At 49.8% G+C, this 18,273-nt stretch overlaps 10 protein-coding genes across 10 annotated transcripts; 6 read left to right on the top strand and 4 right to left on the bottom strand.

Moving 5' to 3' along the window:
• Positions 1-1,612: 1,612 nt before the first annotated feature.
• On the top strand, positions 1,613-3,491 carry M438DRAFT_400997 (alpha/beta-hydrolase; the record flags this gene model as incomplete). The annotated part of the gene is made up of 3 exons (XM_029909498.1): positions 1,613-1,718; positions 1,755-2,124; positions 2,176-3,491. 3 exons carry the CDS (start codon positions 1,613-1,615, stop codon positions 3,449-3,451), a joined length of 1,752 nt encoding a protein of 583 aa, XP_029754914.1. The 3' UTR covers positions 3,452-3,491.
• On the bottom strand, positions 3,434-6,259 carry M438DRAFT_369991 (uncharacterized protein). Its single transcript, XM_029908146.1, has 4 exons — positions 5,055-6,259; positions 4,202-4,988; positions 4,076-4,148; positions 3,434-4,024 (listed from the first exon to the last, which is right to left on the bottom strand). Exons 1-4 carry the CDS (start codon positions 6,017-6,019, stop codon positions 3,531-3,533), a joined length of 2,319 nt encoding a protein of 772 aa, XP_029754913.1. The 5' UTR covers positions 6,020-6,259; the 3' UTR covers positions 3,434-3,530.
• A 558-nt stretch (positions 6,260-6,817) lies between these two features.
• On the bottom strand, positions 6,818-7,467 carry M438DRAFT_350215 (uncharacterized protein). Its single transcript, XM_029906581.1, has one exon. The coding sequence runs from the start codon at positions 7,419-7,421 to the stop codon at positions 6,897-6,899; it is 525 nt and encodes a 174-aa protein (XP_029754912.1). The 5' UTR covers positions 7,422-7,467; the 3' UTR covers positions 6,818-6,896.
• Positions 7,468-7,797: 330 nt separating this feature from the next.
• M438DRAFT_360259 (uncharacterized protein) lies at positions 7,798-8,568 on the top strand (the record flags this gene model as incomplete). The annotated part of the gene is made up of 2 exons (XM_029907420.1): positions 7,798-7,920; positions 8,020-8,568. The coding sequence occupies 2 exons, from the start codon at positions 7,798-7,800 to the stop codon at positions 8,566-8,568; spliced, it is 672 nt and encodes a 223-aa protein (XP_029754911.1).
• A 641-nt stretch (positions 8,569-9,209) lies between these two features.
• Positions 9,210-9,614, top strand: M438DRAFT_340386 (uncharacterized protein; the record flags this gene model as incomplete). Its single annotated transcript, XM_029904314.1, has 1 exon — positions 9,210-9,614. One exon carries the CDS (start codon positions 9,210-9,212, stop codon positions 9,612-9,614), a length of 405 nt encoding a protein of 134 aa, XP_029754910.1.
• A 158-nt stretch (positions 9,615-9,772) lies between these two features.
• M438DRAFT_285091 (monooxygenase) lies at positions 9,773-11,118 on the bottom strand (the record flags this gene model as incomplete). Its single annotated transcript, XM_029901504.1, has 2 exons — positions 9,773-10,990; positions 11,047-11,118. 2 exons carry the CDS (start codon positions 11,116-11,118, stop codon positions 9,773-9,775), a joined length of 1,290 nt encoding a protein of 429 aa, XP_029754909.1.
• A 495-nt stretch (positions 11,119-11,613) lies between these two features.
• On the top strand, positions 11,614-13,950 carry M438DRAFT_340384 (uncharacterized protein; the record flags this gene model as incomplete). The annotated part of the gene is made up of 2 exons (XM_029904313.1): positions 11,614-11,737; positions 11,963-13,950. The coding sequence occupies 2 exons, from the start codon at positions 11,614-11,616 to the stop codon at positions 13,948-13,950; spliced, it is 2,112 nt and encodes a 703-aa protein (XP_029754908.1).
• Positions 13,951-14,795: 845 nt separating this feature from the next.
• On the top strand, positions 14,796-16,100 carry M438DRAFT_258096 (Cloroperoxidase; the record flags this gene model as incomplete). The annotated part of the gene is made up of 3 exons (XM_029899738.1): positions 14,796-15,205; positions 15,260-15,885; positions 15,982-16,100. Coding segments are annotated over 3 exons (1,155 nt in total), but the record flags the coding sequence as incomplete, so codon positions are not given.
• Positions 16,101-16,638: 538 nt separating this feature from the next.
• M438DRAFT_285144 (UBC-like protein) lies at positions 16,639-17,121 on the top strand (the record flags this gene model as incomplete). Its single annotated transcript, XM_029901505.1, has 1 exon — positions 16,639-17,121. One exon carries the CDS (start codon positions 16,639-16,641, stop codon positions 17,119-17,121), a length of 483 nt encoding a protein of 160 aa, XP_029754906.1.
• Positions 17,122-17,201: 80 nt separating this feature from the next.
• Positions 17,202-17,702, bottom strand: M438DRAFT_360256 (uncharacterized protein; the record flags this gene model as incomplete). The annotated part of the gene is made up of 2 exons (XM_029907419.1): positions 17,202-17,504; positions 17,556-17,702. The coding sequence occupies 2 exons, from the start codon at positions 17,700-17,702 to the stop codon at positions 17,202-17,204; spliced, it is 450 nt and encodes a 149-aa protein (XP_029754905.1).
• Between the last annotated feature and the right edge of the window lie 571 nt (positions 17,703-18,273).

Below are 18,273 nucleotides of genomic sequence, written 5' to 3'. Positions count from 1 at the left end.
TTATATAAGGCTAGTGAATGGTAGTAAGCAAATTGTTAGAGCACTCCTCCCTAGCTTTAAGGTATTCTCGGTAGCGAACCTTTTCGGTGTTATACAAACATATTAGATATAACGTTTTTAGTCTTAACCTTAGGGGATCTAGCGTAGTGCATCGTGCGAGCGTCCTAGAGAATAAATTACTAGGCTCTATGTCGACTTTAGTTATCTTGCGGCCTTCTAATTTAAACTACTTAACGCTCTTCGCACTAAAGAGGGATAGGTCCGTATACTGTTATTATGTTAGCTAATATACTATATAAGTATATGTAGCACTTACCTTAATCTCTAGTAGAGGCGCATCCTTATAGTCTACCGACTCCCTCTTATGTAAGAGAATCTCGTTAAACAACTTTATAGATCCTTCCGTTAATATTAGATTTCCGTCTTTGCAACCGTAGGAAGCGAAGTTAATTAGATCTTATGTAGCTTACATATCCTTACGCGAAGGCTTCTAATCGTAGTAAGGCTAGAATGTTCATGTAATGTTCTAATAGTTAGGTATAAAAACGTTCGTTCTATCGAATAAGCAAGCAGTTTGTTAGTTATCTCGAAGTTTATAACGACCTTAGGTTTATGCGCGCTTGCTACGACATATAATCATAAGGAGCTGCGTACATGAAGTACACACTAAAAAAGTTAGTAACTGTTTAAGAGGTAATCGAGATTACTTATCCGCCCTTAGAAGATATTAGTAGATGTTCCTAAGTCCATATCCTAGGGCAATTCTCGACAAAGCCTAGCACGAGCTATATAAGCCACTTTATGTGCTTTTCGCAGTAGTGCTATGCTATGTCCTTACTAGTGACATTCTTAATCACTACGTAACTGTTCTTGTGGAATCCATCTCTTTAGTCGTCATAGTGCTTAAATAGATTCTTTAACTCTAAAGTAGGAACACTCTCTGTGAAGGTTGCAGACGATATTTTAGAAATTTCTCGTGAGGTCAGTTTCATCGTCCTGCACAAGGTTAAACAAGGTTAGCGGTAATGGTAATTAAGGGCGGAGACGGATTTATCCTTTGCTAGTTGTCGATACAGAGTACGAAAACCCTAAGACATATTGACGGGAGCCACTTACCGAGCCCCGTGTGCGATTTGTCCTCTCCGAAGCATCCATTCAAAGCTTAAGCACACGACCGAAATCATAGAGTTCAGGTATGAGAAGGAAGCGGGGCAAGGAGGTGGCCTTGTCCAGATTCATCCTTAGTGGCCGAGTCGACCGAAGGTGCGGGGTCACAGCAAAGTTTGACCGAACGCGCCACCTCGGCCGAGAATCGTCAGATGAGCTCGGGGCAAACTTCTTCCCAATTTCCCCTCATCGTCGCTCGACGCTCTATCCTTGCGCAACTACCAGAGACCATGCCGGACGGTGAGTCGGACACTTTACCACCGCGAGTGGGTCTTTGTGTGGACAGATTGCGGGCTCGGGACTGTCGCTGCTGTTGCGTCTCAAGGGCGCCGAGTAGATAAGATGGAGGGGCCGCCCCATCAAGGTGCATCAACATCACCTCCTTCTCCAGCTTTGTCTGTCGCTCTTTCCCCGCCTGCAACTCACAAAACACTCGACAACAAACATGCCGCCACCTGTACAGATCGCTTTCAAGCGCATCGGAGAGCCCAAGGTCGGCGAGAACGGTTATCTGGGTTTCACCCCTGGCCGCGAGGAAGTACACAAAGCTGGTTCAAGGCCAGGAAACGCAAAGGCTCTGGATTGAGACATTTTGGTCCAGCACGACGTCGAAATCATTGTCCGTGATGGCGCTCGCCTCTACGTCGACATCTACCGCCCTGCAGGCTCAGACGAGAAGATACCCGCAGTCTTGAGTTGGTCGTTCTATGGCAAGAAGTACAGCGCTCTTGACATGCTTCCAATCTGTGTCTGGAAGTGTTGTGTTACCGACAAGATGCTCAGTGGCCTCGAGAAATTTGAAGGTCTCGACCCCGCACATTGGTGTCCTCGTGGCTACGCAATTGTCAGCGTAGACTCCCGTGGTGCCGGCAACAGCGACGGTCAGATTGCTGTCATGGGCACCCAAGATGCTGAAGACGGATTCGATGTCGTAGAAGCCATCGCCAAGATGGACTGGTAAGTTGAGGTCCTTGAGTTCTCTTGTTCAGCTCGACTAACACTGCTCAGGTGCAATGGAAACATCGGCATGGCTGGCAACTCAGCTCTCGCAATCTCACAATGGAACATCGCCGCTCAACAACCGCCATCTCTTAAGGCTATCGCACCCTGGGAGGGTATGGACGACATCTACCGCGAGCAATTCTGCAGAGGTGGATGGTTCTCCATGAGCAATTTCGACCTGATCGCAAAGGCTATCGTCCGTGGTCAGCCGAATGCCGGTCTTGAAGATCTGGAAGAGATGTACAGACGTAAACCTGCCGGAAGCGCTTTCTGGGAGGACAAGAGAATCGACATGAAGAAGATCAAGTGCCCTGTCTACATCAGAGGCTCCGAAGTCAGCGCTCTTCATACCATGGGTTCGATCAGAGGATGGATGGAGATCCCTCATGACCAGAAATGGATCCACTGGGGCAGCACCCAGGAATGGTATGAGCTCTATGGTCAACCAGAATCAAACGACGAGTTGCAAAAGTACTTCGACCGTTTCCTCAAGAACAAGAAGAACGACTGGGAGTCTACCCCCAGACTCAGCTGGTCTCTACTTCAATTCGGCGACCGCCCTGCCATCGAGCACGTTTTGATCGAGGATTTCCCCGTCCCAAACACAGACTACAAAGAATTCTACCTCAGCCCAGACAACAAACTCGTCGACAAACCCCTCTCCTCCCTCCAAAAACTCACCTACGACTCCGAACAACATCTCAGTTTCGCCATATTCACAAAGACCTTCGACAAACCCACTTCCCTGCTGGGTCTGCCCAAAGCAATCCTCTACGTTTCCTGCGCCGACACTTCCCGCGACGACTTTACCGTCTTCATCATCCTCCGCAAATTGGACAAGAATGGCAAAACGCTATACCATCTCAATTTCCCCATCGAGGCCACTCCTGTCAAATCAATCGACGATATCCCAGAAAAGGAAATGGCCTCTTTGAATCTCTTCTCCGGCGCTACGGGAATCCTGCGTGCTTCCCACCGCGAGATCGACGAGAGCAAGAGTATCCATCCGCAATTCCCCTTCCATCCTCACAAGCGTCAGCAAAAGCTCGGCCCCAATGAGATTGTGAAGCTTGAAATCGGTATTTGGGCAATGGGTGTGCATTATGATGCCGGTGAGAGCATTTCTGTACGAATCGGTGGACAGTATCCTAGTATTGCCGAGTTTACCAGTTTCTCGGGTCCTAGACCTGAGCATGAGTTGAACAGGGGAGAACACATTATTCACTCTGGTCCTGATCACCCGAGTAGAATCATTCTGCCTTTTGTTGAGGTTAATGTTTAGATTGTTTCTCAGTTTTCATAGATATACCAATCATATTTCGATCAAACCATAAATGTGCTTTCAAAGATGATCGCTAAATTCAGTGATCTTCAAAACCTGTACTGTTTGCCCAATCAATACCTTCGAAACCTCCAACATCACCTCCAGAATCCATCCAATTCCATAATTCTTCAAGATTGTAGCCTTCGAATGGCAATGTGCTCAAATCCGAGCCGTCGTTCAGGCTACCCATCGCCGTCGTGTGACTTGCATTGTCAAGCAAGATATTGGCAATCTGCATAGTCGAATGTTCTCTCCCCATGATGTTCGACGCCGGCGATGAATTTGATCCGCCTCGTAGATTAGCCTGCTGACTTTGTCCGCTACTGCTTGAGGTGAGATGATCGTTTGGGGAAGCTTGGAAGATATTGCTGCCATTGTTGATGGTGTATCCATTCGAGCTTGTGGCGTTGCTCGAGCTACTTGCGTTTGTTCGCGAAATGTTGGGGAGACTGTGTTGTGGAGGTCTGTTGTTGTGTACGGCTTTCCATCGCGCAAGGCATTCGATTGTTCGCTCGCAGATGATCGTTGCACCTGGAGAGTGGTCAGTAAAAGATCTGTAGCAAAGTGAGCCAATTGATTCACCATTTGAGAACTGCTCGTCCATCCCGGTTTTTCGGAATTGGGCTGATGTCCATTCAGTGACCGCTTTTAGCAACTGGATAAGATAGTTAGTCTTCATCTGATATCAATGTCTGATGACGCTCTCACCTCCAGATCAGAAAGCTGCATCCTCCCTCCGGGATTCTTGATGATGAACGTAGCAAGCACCACGCATGCCAACAATGCAGGCCCTGCGCTCAAGAGACGCGAATCCAGTTTCCTTTCCATCAGTTCGATGGTGATTCTAGCGACAGCTCTTGCACTACTGACACATATGGCCTCGCCACCTCTCAGCCTGTATCTGGCGTCATTGTCAGGTAAGAGCTTGTCTATTTCCCGCTGCAAGGCTGTTATCGGTTGTATCAAAGCAGCTCGATGTACTGCAATGACGGACTGGTGGTACTGAAAAGACATGAAAGCGGCAAGGTGTAGCTGATTATCACCGCAGAGTAAGTCATTCCCTGGTCGTAATTCGGCCGGTACTAGCGAGGGCCAAAGCAGAAGCTTCTTATCCAGTCTAGCGGTGTCGAGAAGGATTTGCTTCGCTGTTCTTTCGCCTGGCTGGTGACCATATAGATGTGTTGAGATGTCATGCTGAACTTCCGCGAGAGCCATGTTCCATTGTAAAAAGTCGTGGCCGGGAGCACGCTGATCCGCTGCCATCATCTGATCAGTGTTAACCACTCCAATTGCAGAAGGTCTTCCACACTCCAACTGTCCCATCTTCTCGAGACAACAACATACAGCCCATATGCGAGCATGGAACAACTGCTGATCTCGTCGTTGTATTCCATGCTGTTCTGAGGGCCTGACTGCGGAATGTCGATGCAGTCCCATTGACTGAGCTATTCTGACAGCAGTTCCAGTTGCGCCCCAGGCTAGACCGTCCTTGTTCCTATTCAATGGTCGTCAGTCAATTGTTCTATGGTCACAGGCGTCAGGAAACATGGTCATTTCTTACCTTCCTCTGTAGCATATGGCGAGCAACAATAGACACTGCACTGTCGTCAGGTATGGGAAGTTGATAGACTGACCGGCGAGTGCCGCACCGATCCTGAGATATCTTGTGCCAATACCGGAAGGTGCGCCATTCAACTCATCAGCTCCAAGACTCATCAAAAGATATGCTATTGCAAGGAGTGGCACCTTAGTATATGATACCGATTTGAGGTCTGGCAAAGGAGCAATTCGGTGAACGATGGCTTTTGTGTCGTCGATGTCGGTGATTGGGTAATAGACGTGCAAGCGTGTGAAGTAAGCAGTGAGATAAGCCTCTCTCGTGCTGTAATCGGGAAATGGAAGCAGTTCCAGGCTTAAAGGCAATTCCATCTCCTCAGCATGCTGCATACCATGACGAAAGAGGGCAGAGACTGGTTCGACATTGTATGATTTCAAGTATATGTCAAACGATTTTGTCAAACACTGTGCGCTACTAGCGCCCAACATTTTGAAGCGATTGTTGACGAAGTCCAGATTAAAGGACATGTCGTGTGGTTGCTGGACAGGTGAGACATCATTTGTTTCTGGTAGTACGGGAGTACCCAAATTGCCATTGATGGAAGGCGTATGGTTGTTCAATGGCTGTGGAGATGGCTGAGGTAAATCCACTGACCGCCTAATGGCCGGAGGAAGATAGTTGGCCTCAGGCGCTTCGTGACTGAGGCCCTCCCGTTCAGATAGTGGACCAATTGGTGGTGGGTTCTGCATCGGAGCGGGAGGTGGATTCTGGGTTGGCTTCTCAGGGACGTCCACCCACTCTCTCACAACGGGAATTTCAGGTCTTTTGGGATCGCTTGTAAAGCATTCCGAATTCCTGCTGCAGCAATTTGTGCATTTTGGATAGTTTGCATCACATTTGACCTTTCGCCGCCTGCACTCATTGCATGCCGTCGTGAGGCGAGTCTTTTTTGCTGGAGGAGGGTTCATGCTGATGAGGTGTAATGGATGAACAGTGCTTCTCTCTTTTTTGTCGTCTGTTGGTTTTCCTTATTATCAGGTCCGGTGAATATGTTTCGTCAGCTTTCTTCGGCGAAGCTCGTCGCGTTGCATCGCGGTCGTCTCTTGCAAATGACAAGATACTGAAAGCGACAAAAAATTGTTACTCTGCGGTGAGAACAAAGCGTTCTCTGTCGGCTGAAGATGATCCGAGCTGTATAGAGACAGAGAGTATGCAAGTGATGTGTTCGGGAAAGGTGAACCCCTCCGACGGGTCGAGGGCCTTCTGCCTCGGGCGGGCGCTCTCCACAACGCCAAGAAAGTCGTGCCCGCTCTCCGCCTTCCTTCCCTCGTCGAGTCTTTGTTCAAGCTCCTGCCTTCTTCAAGTCGACGTTTCATGTCTTCTGCAAGCTTGAGCTGGTTCTCACATCCATCACATACTGACATGATGCTTGACTCGACCCCTATTAGCCGCCCACCGCCCGCCGCCTGTCGCCCAAAGTCAACCGATTACTCCTTACCGGTAGCGACACTGCTGCTAGGGCCGATGTTCACGACCGATGTCTTGCATTCCACGCCGCCTCGTCTTGCACGCTCAAGCGTACAAGCCAAGATCCGACCTTATCGAACAGCGACATTTTGCCGCGACATGATCGATATCGCCCAGACGAACGAGAACAAGTGAAAGCCAGCCTTGGCTAGTGTCAGGCTCACGAAGATTGCTTCACTCTCGATATCACGTAGAGGTTCTGGCTGCGGCAATTTACAACAAACGAAAGGAGACCAGGGAGGTCCTGAGATATACATGGGGATATGAAGAGTAGGGATGTCTCATTCTCGACGCCCGAGCATGGCAAGACTTGACTGTCTACGAAAAAGCTGCGATGCCACCTTGCAGAGCATTGCTGATTACATCCACAACCTCGTTGGCCTCTGCAATCAAATCCTGGGGTGTTCTCTCCAAGATCTCGTTGCTGAAGTACAAGTGATCATCAAGCAGGATCTGCAGACCAGCCTTGATGAATGGATCCGTTCCGCTCGCATCGAACAATGCCTTCTTCGACTTGAGAACGTTGACTGCAATAGGGTTGTCGACCGAGAGCGTTGTGTTGACGTGGTCGATAAGTCTTATGGCATCGCTTTCCGAGAGCAGAGTGGTAGGGAGAGTCGATGCGTCAAAGCCACCCTTGCGAGTCGCGATGTGGACTTTGGTTAATTGGAGGAGAAGGGGCCCTTGTGCGAGAAGGCCGCCTTGATAGCTGCGGACCATCGATGTCAGGTCTTGGACATCGTGATCAAGAGAGGTAATGTCGTTGTAGACGTCATCAACTGAAGCTGCGATTACTGTTGAGACAGACAGCAGCAAGGTGCTGATGGTAGAAAAAATACGCATTTTAATATGGTGAGTTTTGGAGGTTTGGGAAAAGACGGGATGGTGTTGGCAGAATGGCAGAACAGCAGGCAAGTACCTCTTATGCCCACAGCAAGATCATACAAGTGCCTCGGCCCTTCAACAGTTCATACCATGACGAAGGACGAAAATTGATGTTGTCCTCTCGGCCGACTCAATTCTAGGTTGAGGATCTTCACCGACCCCACACCTGATATGGCGATCACTTCAGCTCCCCTCGCGTGTTGTTTTCTAACGGTCAGGCACGAGGTCTTCGGCAAGCTCGCACCGACAGCGCTACGTGCGGAGCATCCTTCTCAAAAGTATGCTTTAAATCGTTCCTTTCGCTTCTTGACATGTTTTCGCGACATGCCTCGGTATGGCTTGGAAATACGTGCGAGAGAAGACAGCGGCGATCTTTGCCGATCAGGCTAGAACAGGAACAAGCAAGGATCCACCTCCGCGCTTTACAACTGCCATGACAACATACGCACGAAAGAAGGTCATGCATGGTCGCCATGAATTGAATATCTAGCTAGGTATCCCCAATTGCTTTTACAACCATTCTATCTCGTTTTCCAGTCTCTATATCAATTGTCAGTTATCACCACACATCATGCGCTTCCAACTTCTCGTCTCGTCACTCCTGGCTTGGACCGCAGCAGCAGCACCTCTACAAGCTCGCGACATCATCACCGCCCAGACACTCATCTCCGATATCAAAGGCATCGACGACGGCGTCAACGCCTTGACCGTATCCATCGAGGCCTACGACGGCGGCCTCATCAAAGAATTTCCCATCGGCGCCGACATTACGGCCATCCATATCGCCAACCGCAAAGGCTTCCTCGACGCCAACCTCCGAGCTACGCCATTCAATGCCGCCGACTCGACTGCCATTGTAGAATACACCGCCTCCAGTGTTGGTGTGGATATTCCGGCTTCCGTCGATGTCCTCAAGGCTAAATACGACGTTTTCGAGAACCAGAAGGTTGTCATTCTTGCTGGATTGAAGCTGCTTAAAAACGATCATGATACCTTCTCGGCTGCTTTGGTTGCGAAGATCACGGCGGATAAGGAAAACGGTGTTGCTGCTGTTGCTGTGATTGACGACGCGCTACAGAGTGCAATTGACCTTTACTCATCATGAGATAATGATGAGCATTGATGGAATTGTTGGTTGAAAACTGGTATATTGGCGTTAGGCATGGTCTTTGTTCCCGGCGTCTTGTAGGTATTCAATTCTTTGTTTGTCTTCTCGACATTATTCGACTTCCTTATCAAGGTGCATCGACTGAGTTTACTCTTGATGTTTTTTTCCAGTAAATCTCCAGAGTCAAGTCGTGTTGCTCTTTCCTCGAACGCGCCTTCTCCAAGACAGTCAGTCTTTTGATTTCCCGGCCGCGTATCAATTTCACACAACAATCTCAGATTCGCTCCTGCCTTTCAAATATCCAGTCGTGACCGATACAGGGAACCCTTTTCCGATTGCCCCGGTCTCGTCCAAATTTGCGGCTCTCCTTGTCGTCCAAGCCCGACTACCTACGCCTGACGTACCAATCTCGAGACCGTCGCACCGGATTGCGAACACGAGCAGCGACATCTGGAGCAAATCGTGGCTTCTGGCTTCTCTCGACACTATTCAGTTCGATGACCTATTGTCACATTCCATCACACACCGTTTGCGACCCTTCGTCTCAAGGCATCGTCGCCGATTACACTTCCCCGGTTGTCGAACCTCAGAGATCCACTTTCCGCCATTCATTACCATACCCATCAAATTAAGACTCAATGGCCGCTGCTGAGGAGGATGCAATCGAAGCAACAACCAGATTTGAAGCTGCAGAAAAAGAGAAGAGCAAGAAGATTTTTGAAGATGTGAGCAAGAAGCGGGAGCAAAAGGACAAGAACCACGGCATCAGAGAGCGCTCGTGCATCTCTACCTTTGATGCCAGTCGTCACCTGGCAAGCACGGGTGAAGAATCACTCGGATACAATATGCTGGTGAGAGAAAAACTGCGTTCGTCATCCAGGGAGCTTGAGGAATTGGAGGCAAATTTTAGGGCTTTGATGGATGGCGTTGTGACTTTGGAGATGGACTTGAGAGAAGCTGAGGAGAAGTTGGAGAAGGCGAGACAGAAGTTGGGAAAGATGGAGGAGAAGCTCAATAAGGGTTGGGCGATGCAAGCACATTGATGATGTTTGACGGATAAAAGACATGGAAGGCACATGGTCTTGTAAATTGTCTGGCCGGATCTATGCCTATGAGGCTTCGAAGGGCGCGATATGAAATGATGACGAAAGGAAGGGGGTGGAGGTTAGAACGGGTTATGCTATTCATCACAAGTTCAGGTTCAGGCTCTCGCTGCTGTCTGTTTGTACGCCATCTCTTCAGCTTCCCTATTCCTCTCCACCCAATTTTTCGCACCAGAATAGTTACAATTATACTCCATGAACTCCTGCGGATTCAGCTTGACTGTCTTGTTGTCTTGTGATGCAGCTGGTTTTGCTTGCAGTCTGCTGTATGCTTGGATCAATGAGGCTCGATCATATCGTGCTCTTTGAACAGCCTCGAGACGCTCCTGAATGTCTTGTCCGGATGCCTCCTTGCCGATGTCGGATAGATATGCTTGTAGTGCTTCTGCGTCTTCGATACTTTGACTCGCGCCTTGACCTTGAGTCGGTAACATGGCGTGAGCTGCATCTCCAATCAATATGGCTCGTCCTTTTGTCCAGGTTGTGAGGGGGTCGATATCCCGTAGTTGCCAAAGTGCAACATCAGGGGCATGAGATATGATCTCTTTTACCCAAGCAGGGAAAGCTGCAAAAGCCTCAAGTACTTCTTTCAAAGGAGCAGAATTGTTCCATGAGGTACCTTCGTTGTTTGGGTTTGGATCAGGGACAAGACAGACGAGACCGAACATTTCGCCGCCTCTGCCGGGACCCATGATGACGCGCTTGTCGTGGCCGACGATCATGGTCGTTGCTGACCTTTTGAGAGAAAAGACGTCTTCTGAGATATCCAGTTTTGGCAATTTGTCTGTTTCAACGAGAATACGGTAGGCCGAGAGGCCGGTGGGTATGGCTTTTGATCCTTCGCTTGCGGAGCCCTTGATGACTTCGTCTCTGATCGCGCTACGGATACCGTCTGCTCCGACAATCACGTCTCCTTGGACGGAGCTTCCTTTGCTGATATGAACAACTCCAGTGTCGCAATCACAACCGAGAACGCCAGAAGAAGTACGGATGACAGCCGGGGAACCAGGCATGTCATCCGACGTCGCAGCTTGACGAAGTGCATCATGGAGATCCTGACGATGGTATAGCATCCTATCGGCTCCAAACTGTGAAGTGTTGAGTTTCATTTCGACTTGCAATTTCCCCTCGATATTGAGAAGACGGAAAGCTTCATCGACCATTGGTTTCTTTTCTTCCAGGAAGGGAGTCATGTTCCAGCCATTGACGATCTTCGAGGCATTTGGTTGAAGAGAGATCAATGCGCCGACTTCTTTGTTCATGCTTGACTTTTCGAGAACTAGAATACTGCGGCCTTCTTGACGGAGAGCGATTGCCTGAGTAGAAATGTCAGTGAAAAATCAGAAGATCCGGACGCTGAGGTCATCCTCACGGCAGCAAGACCAGCGATGCCGGCACCAACAATCACCACATCCCAATGTTCTACTTCTGACCCGATCGCCATTTGTGATAATCCTGGACAATAAGTCTGAAAGAGATGGAAGTGCAAGACATGAGGAGGGGTAACGATGGATGTTTATTGTTGAGGTTATCTGCGCTTTAGAGTGGAGCTACTCGTTGACCTCGGACATGTAGTCTTATATCGGTGCTGGTACATTGTGACCGACAAGCGGCATATCATTGTCGCATGACCTTCGTTGTTGGTTGTTGCGATGTTGCGGGTGTGAGTGGAGGGAAGGATCCTCGGTTCGGTTCGGTGAGTCGGCTTGTCGACCGCGCGTTGATCTCGCCCGCTCTCAGCCTCCGGCGCTTTGACCTTCGGAGCTTTGCTCGCCTCTCCTTTTTCCGCCCTTCGTTTCTCTTCGGCGAGAGTGCCCAAACCCGCCATGAGACATTCTCTCGGCGCCTCTCCGAGCAGCGCATTCGCCAGGTGACTCCGACAAAACTCTGGGCCCTGCTGAACCTAGCCAGCGATGGCGCGCCCTCCACACCCGCCGAGATGACCGACCTTGCGCAGAAGGCAGGTGCACTTCTAGGTGCATTCTCCGGCTCAGGCTTGTTGATTTTGAGTTCGACTCAGATGCATTTGACCATCAGGGCCCCCGGGGATCTACACTATCAAGGTACATGGAAAGATGACATCTCAAAGTGGTTCGACATCTCCCGATAGCATAGGAAAGAGTCGGAAACGCAAGCGTTATCGCAGATGGTGAGCTCTTTCCACTAGACTTCCAACTCGACCTAACAGAGATCAGTACATCTGTCTAAGGTCAATAAAACCAGACATGATGACAGCCAAGTATTTTGCGCGTGTTCGGGGGACAGTTCGTGTATTACGCCAAACCCAGTTGAAAGTGACCAGACCTTTCTCTCCAAAGAACGCGACCTCAGCCACAAGAACAATATCCTGCCCTCACCAATAACCGTCCGACAGGAGGATGATGTTGATGAGATACTGAAGAATTTCTTCGAAGACAGCGACACTACATCCGACGACGACTCGCCAGGACAATCATCACATTCCGGCGTGGATACACCGGATACTATCTACTCTCTCCATACAGATCAAACCCTTACCACAGAATCTCCACCTACATTGGCGAATCAAAAATCCTCTCGCCCATGGAATTGTCGAGTTCAAGAGAGTCAGCATGCTTTCACCCTCTACACGTCTTCGAGTACTTCTCATCGCAAATACAAAGGCCCGAGCAGCCTTCAAGCTTTCTCAGAGTGGCTTCAACTGAACACTGATGGTCTCAATCTTGACTTCTCGGAGCAATTCCGCCACGGCACTTCTCATTGCGAGGAGATGGACATGCCACCGACCTTGAGTATGCCGGCTCTCTGTGTTGATTGGCATATCTACACAGATGCCTATTTCCAGGAGATCGCCCCATTCTTTCCTGTGATCGGAAGGGAGCAAATCGTCAGAGCTGCGACATATCTTAGCAGATACGACCACTTGGAAGAAAGACCGACCGGTGATCGACCAGCCATGGCGTGCGTGTATGCCTGCATTGCTCTCGGTGCGCGTACGAAAGGTCACATTGGCATCGCTCAAGCGTACATTGAGGGCGCTTGTTCACTCGTGGGTCACCTGGTCAGCTTGCCTTACATGGAGTCCGCGCAAGCTCTTCTGCTAATCTCCTTGGAGCATCGTGGACGGAGCAAAAGTGGAGCTGCTTCTATGGCTCTTGGACAAGCCCTTCGCATCTTCAGTTCTATGGGCTTACACCAGAAGCTCTTTGGCTGCGACGACTACCTATCTCCAGCACGTCAAAGGTCGGATCAGAGGACATGGTTGACAGCATGTGCGCTGGAGCAGAACCTAGCATTCGAGAGCGGTCGCCCATCAAGTGTACGAAGCTGTCAATTTGACAGGAACATCCTTAATGCAGCCTCAGATGTTCCAGCAGATTTCTTGAAACCTCTAGTGAATCTTGCGCACATCCAGAGTCACATCACGGAAACATTGTTCGACCAAAGTATTTGCGCAACACCACCCGACTTGGACGGTATATTGACGATCCAAAACAAACTTGATGAGTCTCTGACCAGATGGTCGGACAACCTGCCCGAGCCTTGGAGGCCTCGTCGTGGCCTTCTCCGTTGTCCACCTGCTTTGCTTGCCTTCAGAACCTCTCTGACTTTTCATTTCCACCATGCACTCATCACATTACACCGCACAGCCTTGATTGATGGCCTTTCAGCTGATACTCCAAGTGTCAGAGCAAACAGGAGTCATGGTCGCCAACTGGAGAAGAGTGAAGGGATCTGCGCGAAATCAGCCAGAGATATCCTGACTACCTATTTGCAATACATCGAGCAAGGTCATTCCTCGCCTTTTGTCACCTTGAACCAGCCGCTCCTAGCAGTATACGTTCTGACTGTCTACAATCTGAGACACCGAAGCGCTTGGTCTGCACATACAGATCTTGCTTTGCTAGGTTCAAGTGCCAAAGCAATCAGAGACGGATATCAAGAGCACGGTATGCCTCCTGGCTTCTGTGACATGCTCGCTACACTGGAGCGACGTGTAATTCGCGGCGCGCAACCAGAAGATGGGCCAATGACTAGCATAGATTCGCAACCGGGAGAGACACCATGGGAGTCGCCTACAACAGATGAATCTGCAAGCGTTTTCGGTTCTGAATTCGGTCCACTAGATGTTGATGTTTTGTTGGAAACACAACTTCTGGCAAGCTTGCAGAGTCAAGAAATGGCGTTCGAGTCACCTCCGCTCAACACCATTCCCGGAATCGAAGATCAGGATCTACGTGAGTGGCTGGATAGTCCACGGCTCTCAGATGAGGAGATCTTGAGTTACCGCTTGTAGACTAGTTTGACAGCTGCAGGAGAGCGGCTGGTGCTCCACTGTGGCGTCTGGAGAACGTCTAACCGAACAATACCACACGGCTCACAATGTGCGAATCTGGCAGTCTCATGCATATCCAGGTACCTTGACATCGAAAACCAGGTTTTGATACTCCTTCCGAGTGCAAGTTCCATTTCCTGTGTCATCATTTCTGGTCATCTCGCATGCACCTTTGACGACCCTCCTGATGCATGATGCACAGCACAGAGCCACTTCCCTGCAAGTCGAACGCCAAAGCGATGTCATCCGCTTCCAAAGTGCCTCGCTTGGTCTTATTGAGCTTCTAGAAGCGGATTTTGGTCATAATTCCTGGCAAATAGGCCGCTGCGGTTAACTCGAAGACTCCGTCACATCCTGCATTGGGTTTTCGCGTCGAGTAAGAGCCACTTCACTCCTTGCCCTCGCAGTAGCGCTAGGACAGCCTGGTCCGGCCCGTCGCGAGAGCGAGGTGCACCGAGCCACTCATCATCAGACGCCATGTAGCACAATCAGTTGTTTCCTAAGACAGTGTTTGATCGGTGGCTTAACGCGGCTGCGTTATAGGTCTCTCGACTCGAATCCACTGCGAAGCCACAGGCCGATGACAGCATAGGCTCTACGTGCGCACAAGGGTCGTTCATCTCGTCTGCTGCAAAGCGAGCCGTGCTCGAGTAGGAGGTATAAAGGTCTTCACCCCCTTCTGTCTCATATCATACTTGATCATACTCGAATCGAGTTTCAACGACAAAATGAAGCTAACCGCTGTCTTCTTTCTCAGCCTCATCACGGAATCCGTCTCCTTCCCGTGGCTTCATCGAGACTTTGCAGAGAATGCCAAACGCGGGTTGGACATCGTAAAGAAAGACCCAGAGCTGGTATCACTTCTCAAATCCATCTACCAAGATCAACTACAAGAGCGAGATGACTTCTTCGCCGCTATGGCCGATTACACTGGATCTTGTGGCGACACTGAGGCAGAATTTGAGCCCATACTGGAGAAACGGACTACTGCCAACTGCTTGCCTCACACACTTCCCGACTTCCTACCAAGCAACATCACCGGCTTGAAGAAATTTCCGGAGGCAGCATACCCTTACAAAGATCCTGCGCCTTCAGATCAGAGAGGGCCTTGTCCCGGTATGAACACTCTGGCCAACCATGGCTATATCCCTCGCAATGGAATCACCACCGTGGCGCAAACTGTTGTTGCTGCAGCACGCGTGTTCAACATGGGAGCGTATGTGTGCGCGCAATGTTTCTTCTTTTGCTCCTGCTAATTGTCCACGTCCAGCGATCTCACCACTTTTCTTGCAGGTGGTTCAGTCCTCTTTGCCGGCGACATACCTACAATGCGATACTCAATTGGTGGTGCAGATAAGCGCACCAACTCCGCTGGTGCACTAGGCAGTGCATTGGGAACCGAAACCGGTCTATCCGGTCATCTCCGGTTCAAAGAAGGTGATGCTTCTGGCACCCGCTGCGATTTTTACCTCTGCGATGGCGATAACCACAACATGAATGGCAGCATCTTCAAGGACCTACAAGACAAAGCGAAGACTTATGGCGGTGGTCAGTACAACGTCAAGGCCTTGATTCACCACTCTGCGGCTCAGTATCAAAACTCTCGCAACAACAACCCGAACTTCTATTTCTTGCCGCCCTCATCTGCACTGACTATCGGAGCTACCTACTTCACCGCCGGCTTCTTCTCCAATGGTACTATCGGATACGGGGGTGTTGCCAACGAGGCATCAATCGCGTCTTTCGACGGTGCTTATTTCAACACCAACGGCACAGTCTCATACCAACCCGAGCAAATTCCTCCGCAGGGCTGGTATCGTCGGGGCTTCCCCATGTTCCTCTCTGAGGGTATTGATGGCATCATCACTCTGTATACCGGTGTAGCCGCCATCTTGGGTCAACCCGACCTCTTCGGCGCCAACACCGGTACAGCTGGCGACTTCAATGGACAGCAAAGTCTCGCTTCTTTTGCCGGCAGTGGCAACTACGGAGGCACCACTGTGAACGGAACTATCTGTGCTCTGGAAGGAGCTCTCTACGGTGACTTCGTCAGTGAGTTCAGTAATGTGCTCTCGACAGCTGTAGGTGCTCTGAATACCGTAACATCTCTGTTCGGTCAATACGGATGTCCTGTTCCCAGCGGTGCTCCAGCAGCTCAAGGCGCTACCACCTTCCCTGGATATCCCAAGCCAAGCCCTTGCACTTTGAACAGGATGCAGAACGGATTTGATCAGTGTGCGCCTGATACAAACACCTACGACAGATTCAACTCGAAAAGTGTGCCTTTCTGTTTAAATTCGCCGAGCAAGGTTGCCGCGAGCTCGAACCCGTTGCCCATGCCTGGAATATTTTGAGCATTCCCTTGGAAGCGTTACATGGAATTTGCATGGAATTTTCATGGAATTTGCTTGAATCTATTTAGGATGACTATACCATGCGCTTGCTCAAATTGTGTACGTCCAGTATAACGGTCAGCGAAACATTCGTCTGGAACGACCGAGTCATCGCGTCGATGACTACTTGCAATGGGTCACCGGTTGTGACTTGGCCTGATGTACTCTCCATGACTCACCATTACCCAACCGAGATGTTGACCTTCGTTCATCTCCCTAAAAATTCTTCAAATCAATATTGTCTGCAACCATTAAAATGACTACAAAACGTATTACTCAAGAATCCCTGAAATTCCAGCGCGAGCCTCTGGAAGGATGCTCAGCAAACCCCGTCAATCAAGATGATCTTCACCACTGGGTGGCTACCATCACTGGCCCTTCCGGATCTCCTTATGCTGGTATAGTGTTTACCATTAACGTCCGCTATCCAGACGATTATCCTCACAACGCTCTTCGGATTATGTTCTCCACCCCAATCTTCCACCCTAACGTGTCCCCACAAGGCAACGTACAGCTTGCTGAGTTGGAGAAGTCGCAGTGGTCGCCTGCGTTCACTATACAGACTGTTCTTGTATCTTTACAGGCGATGCTGTCGGATCCGAATTTTGAAGAAGGCTGTGTGTTGAATGAGAGCGCGGCTCGTTTGTTCTTGGAAGACTTTACTGGATTTGAACGAAAAGCGCGACAATTCGCTTTGACTCATGCTGGTCAAGAAACGACTCTTCGTTGGGAGCGATGACGGGAAGGTACATGAAATGCCACCAAAGTCCTCCGCATCCATCATCACCAGCCCGACCAGCCCGCATCCCATCCTACCCATCAAACCTTCAACTCCTCTTGAGCTCTCTCACCACCCTTAGGATATTTGCCAGCTTTATGGATAGGAAACCACTCCGTCAACGTCCTATCCAAAGTCACAATCTTCCCGTCATCTCTGGCCTCCCTCCCTTCCATCTCGAAAGCATACCATCCTTTTCCATCAACCTCTGGGATGTCCCAGAATGCGAACGAAGCGTTGCCGGCGTCCATGCGAAGTTTCATCCATACTGTTCTCATGGGTCTGTAGCCGAGGGGCCAGTGGTTTGTGTCGGGTTCGTGTTTGACGAGGGAGAGCATGAGATCCTGTGGTTGTTAGTGGAATGATATGGGGAAGTAGGGGAATGGATGACAAACGTAGGTTTCGGTTGTCTCCCAGGCTACGCGGACTTCGCTGTGAGAGACAATTGATCCGGAGGCGGGTTTTTCGTAGCTGAGGTTTATGGATGCTTGAGCGAGGGTGGACAAGGCAGCGATGCTGCTGGCAATGGCGGTAATCTTCATGGTGAGAAGTCTTGGGAGATCGTTGTGGAAAACGCGGCGAAGTTTCGAAGAGGAGTTATCTGGAACGAATCGTTATCGAGTGTGTCTGAGGTTGCGATTTGTTCACGTTTGTTGTATACTTTATATTGTGTTGGCGTTATCTTGGTGCCTTGAAGCTTTGTGGATCAGGCTGGTGCCTAGAAGAAGGAGGATATGCAAAACGTCGATTGAATCCTTCGAGGCTGTGTACGGGGTCAATCACTTGGCGCGAAGGATGGCAAGCACTTCTTTTGGTCTGAACGTCACTTCTTGACAAATTTAAAAAAACGTGATGTTCAAACATGTCGTATATTGTGAACAAGGTGTTCTTTCAGACTCGCAGCATCACTCTAGTCAACGGGTCCTGACCGGATCGTGGGCTTCGCGCGAAGCATTTGCGCGCTGAGAGTTGGTTCGCGCCTGCGTTTTACGAAAAGACTCCAGTGAGTTTTCGATATTGCAGTGACGCTTGCTGGTGGAATTGAGCATCGTGGCTTCCCTTCGAATCAATTCACCTAATTCGGTCGTTCTTGATCACCATGCGAAAGCTTGG

This window comes from Aureobasidium pullulans (assembly GCF_000721785.1).
Source record: "Aureobasidium pullulans EXF-150 unplaced genomic scaffold scaffold_42, whole genome shotgun sequence".
NCBI lineage: Eukaryota > Fungi > Ascomycota > Dothideomycetes > Dothideales > Saccotheciaceae > Aureobasidium > Aureobasidium pullulans.
Note: the sequence above shows the minus strand (reverse complement) of the source record. Positions and strands in the feature narration are given on the sequence as shown.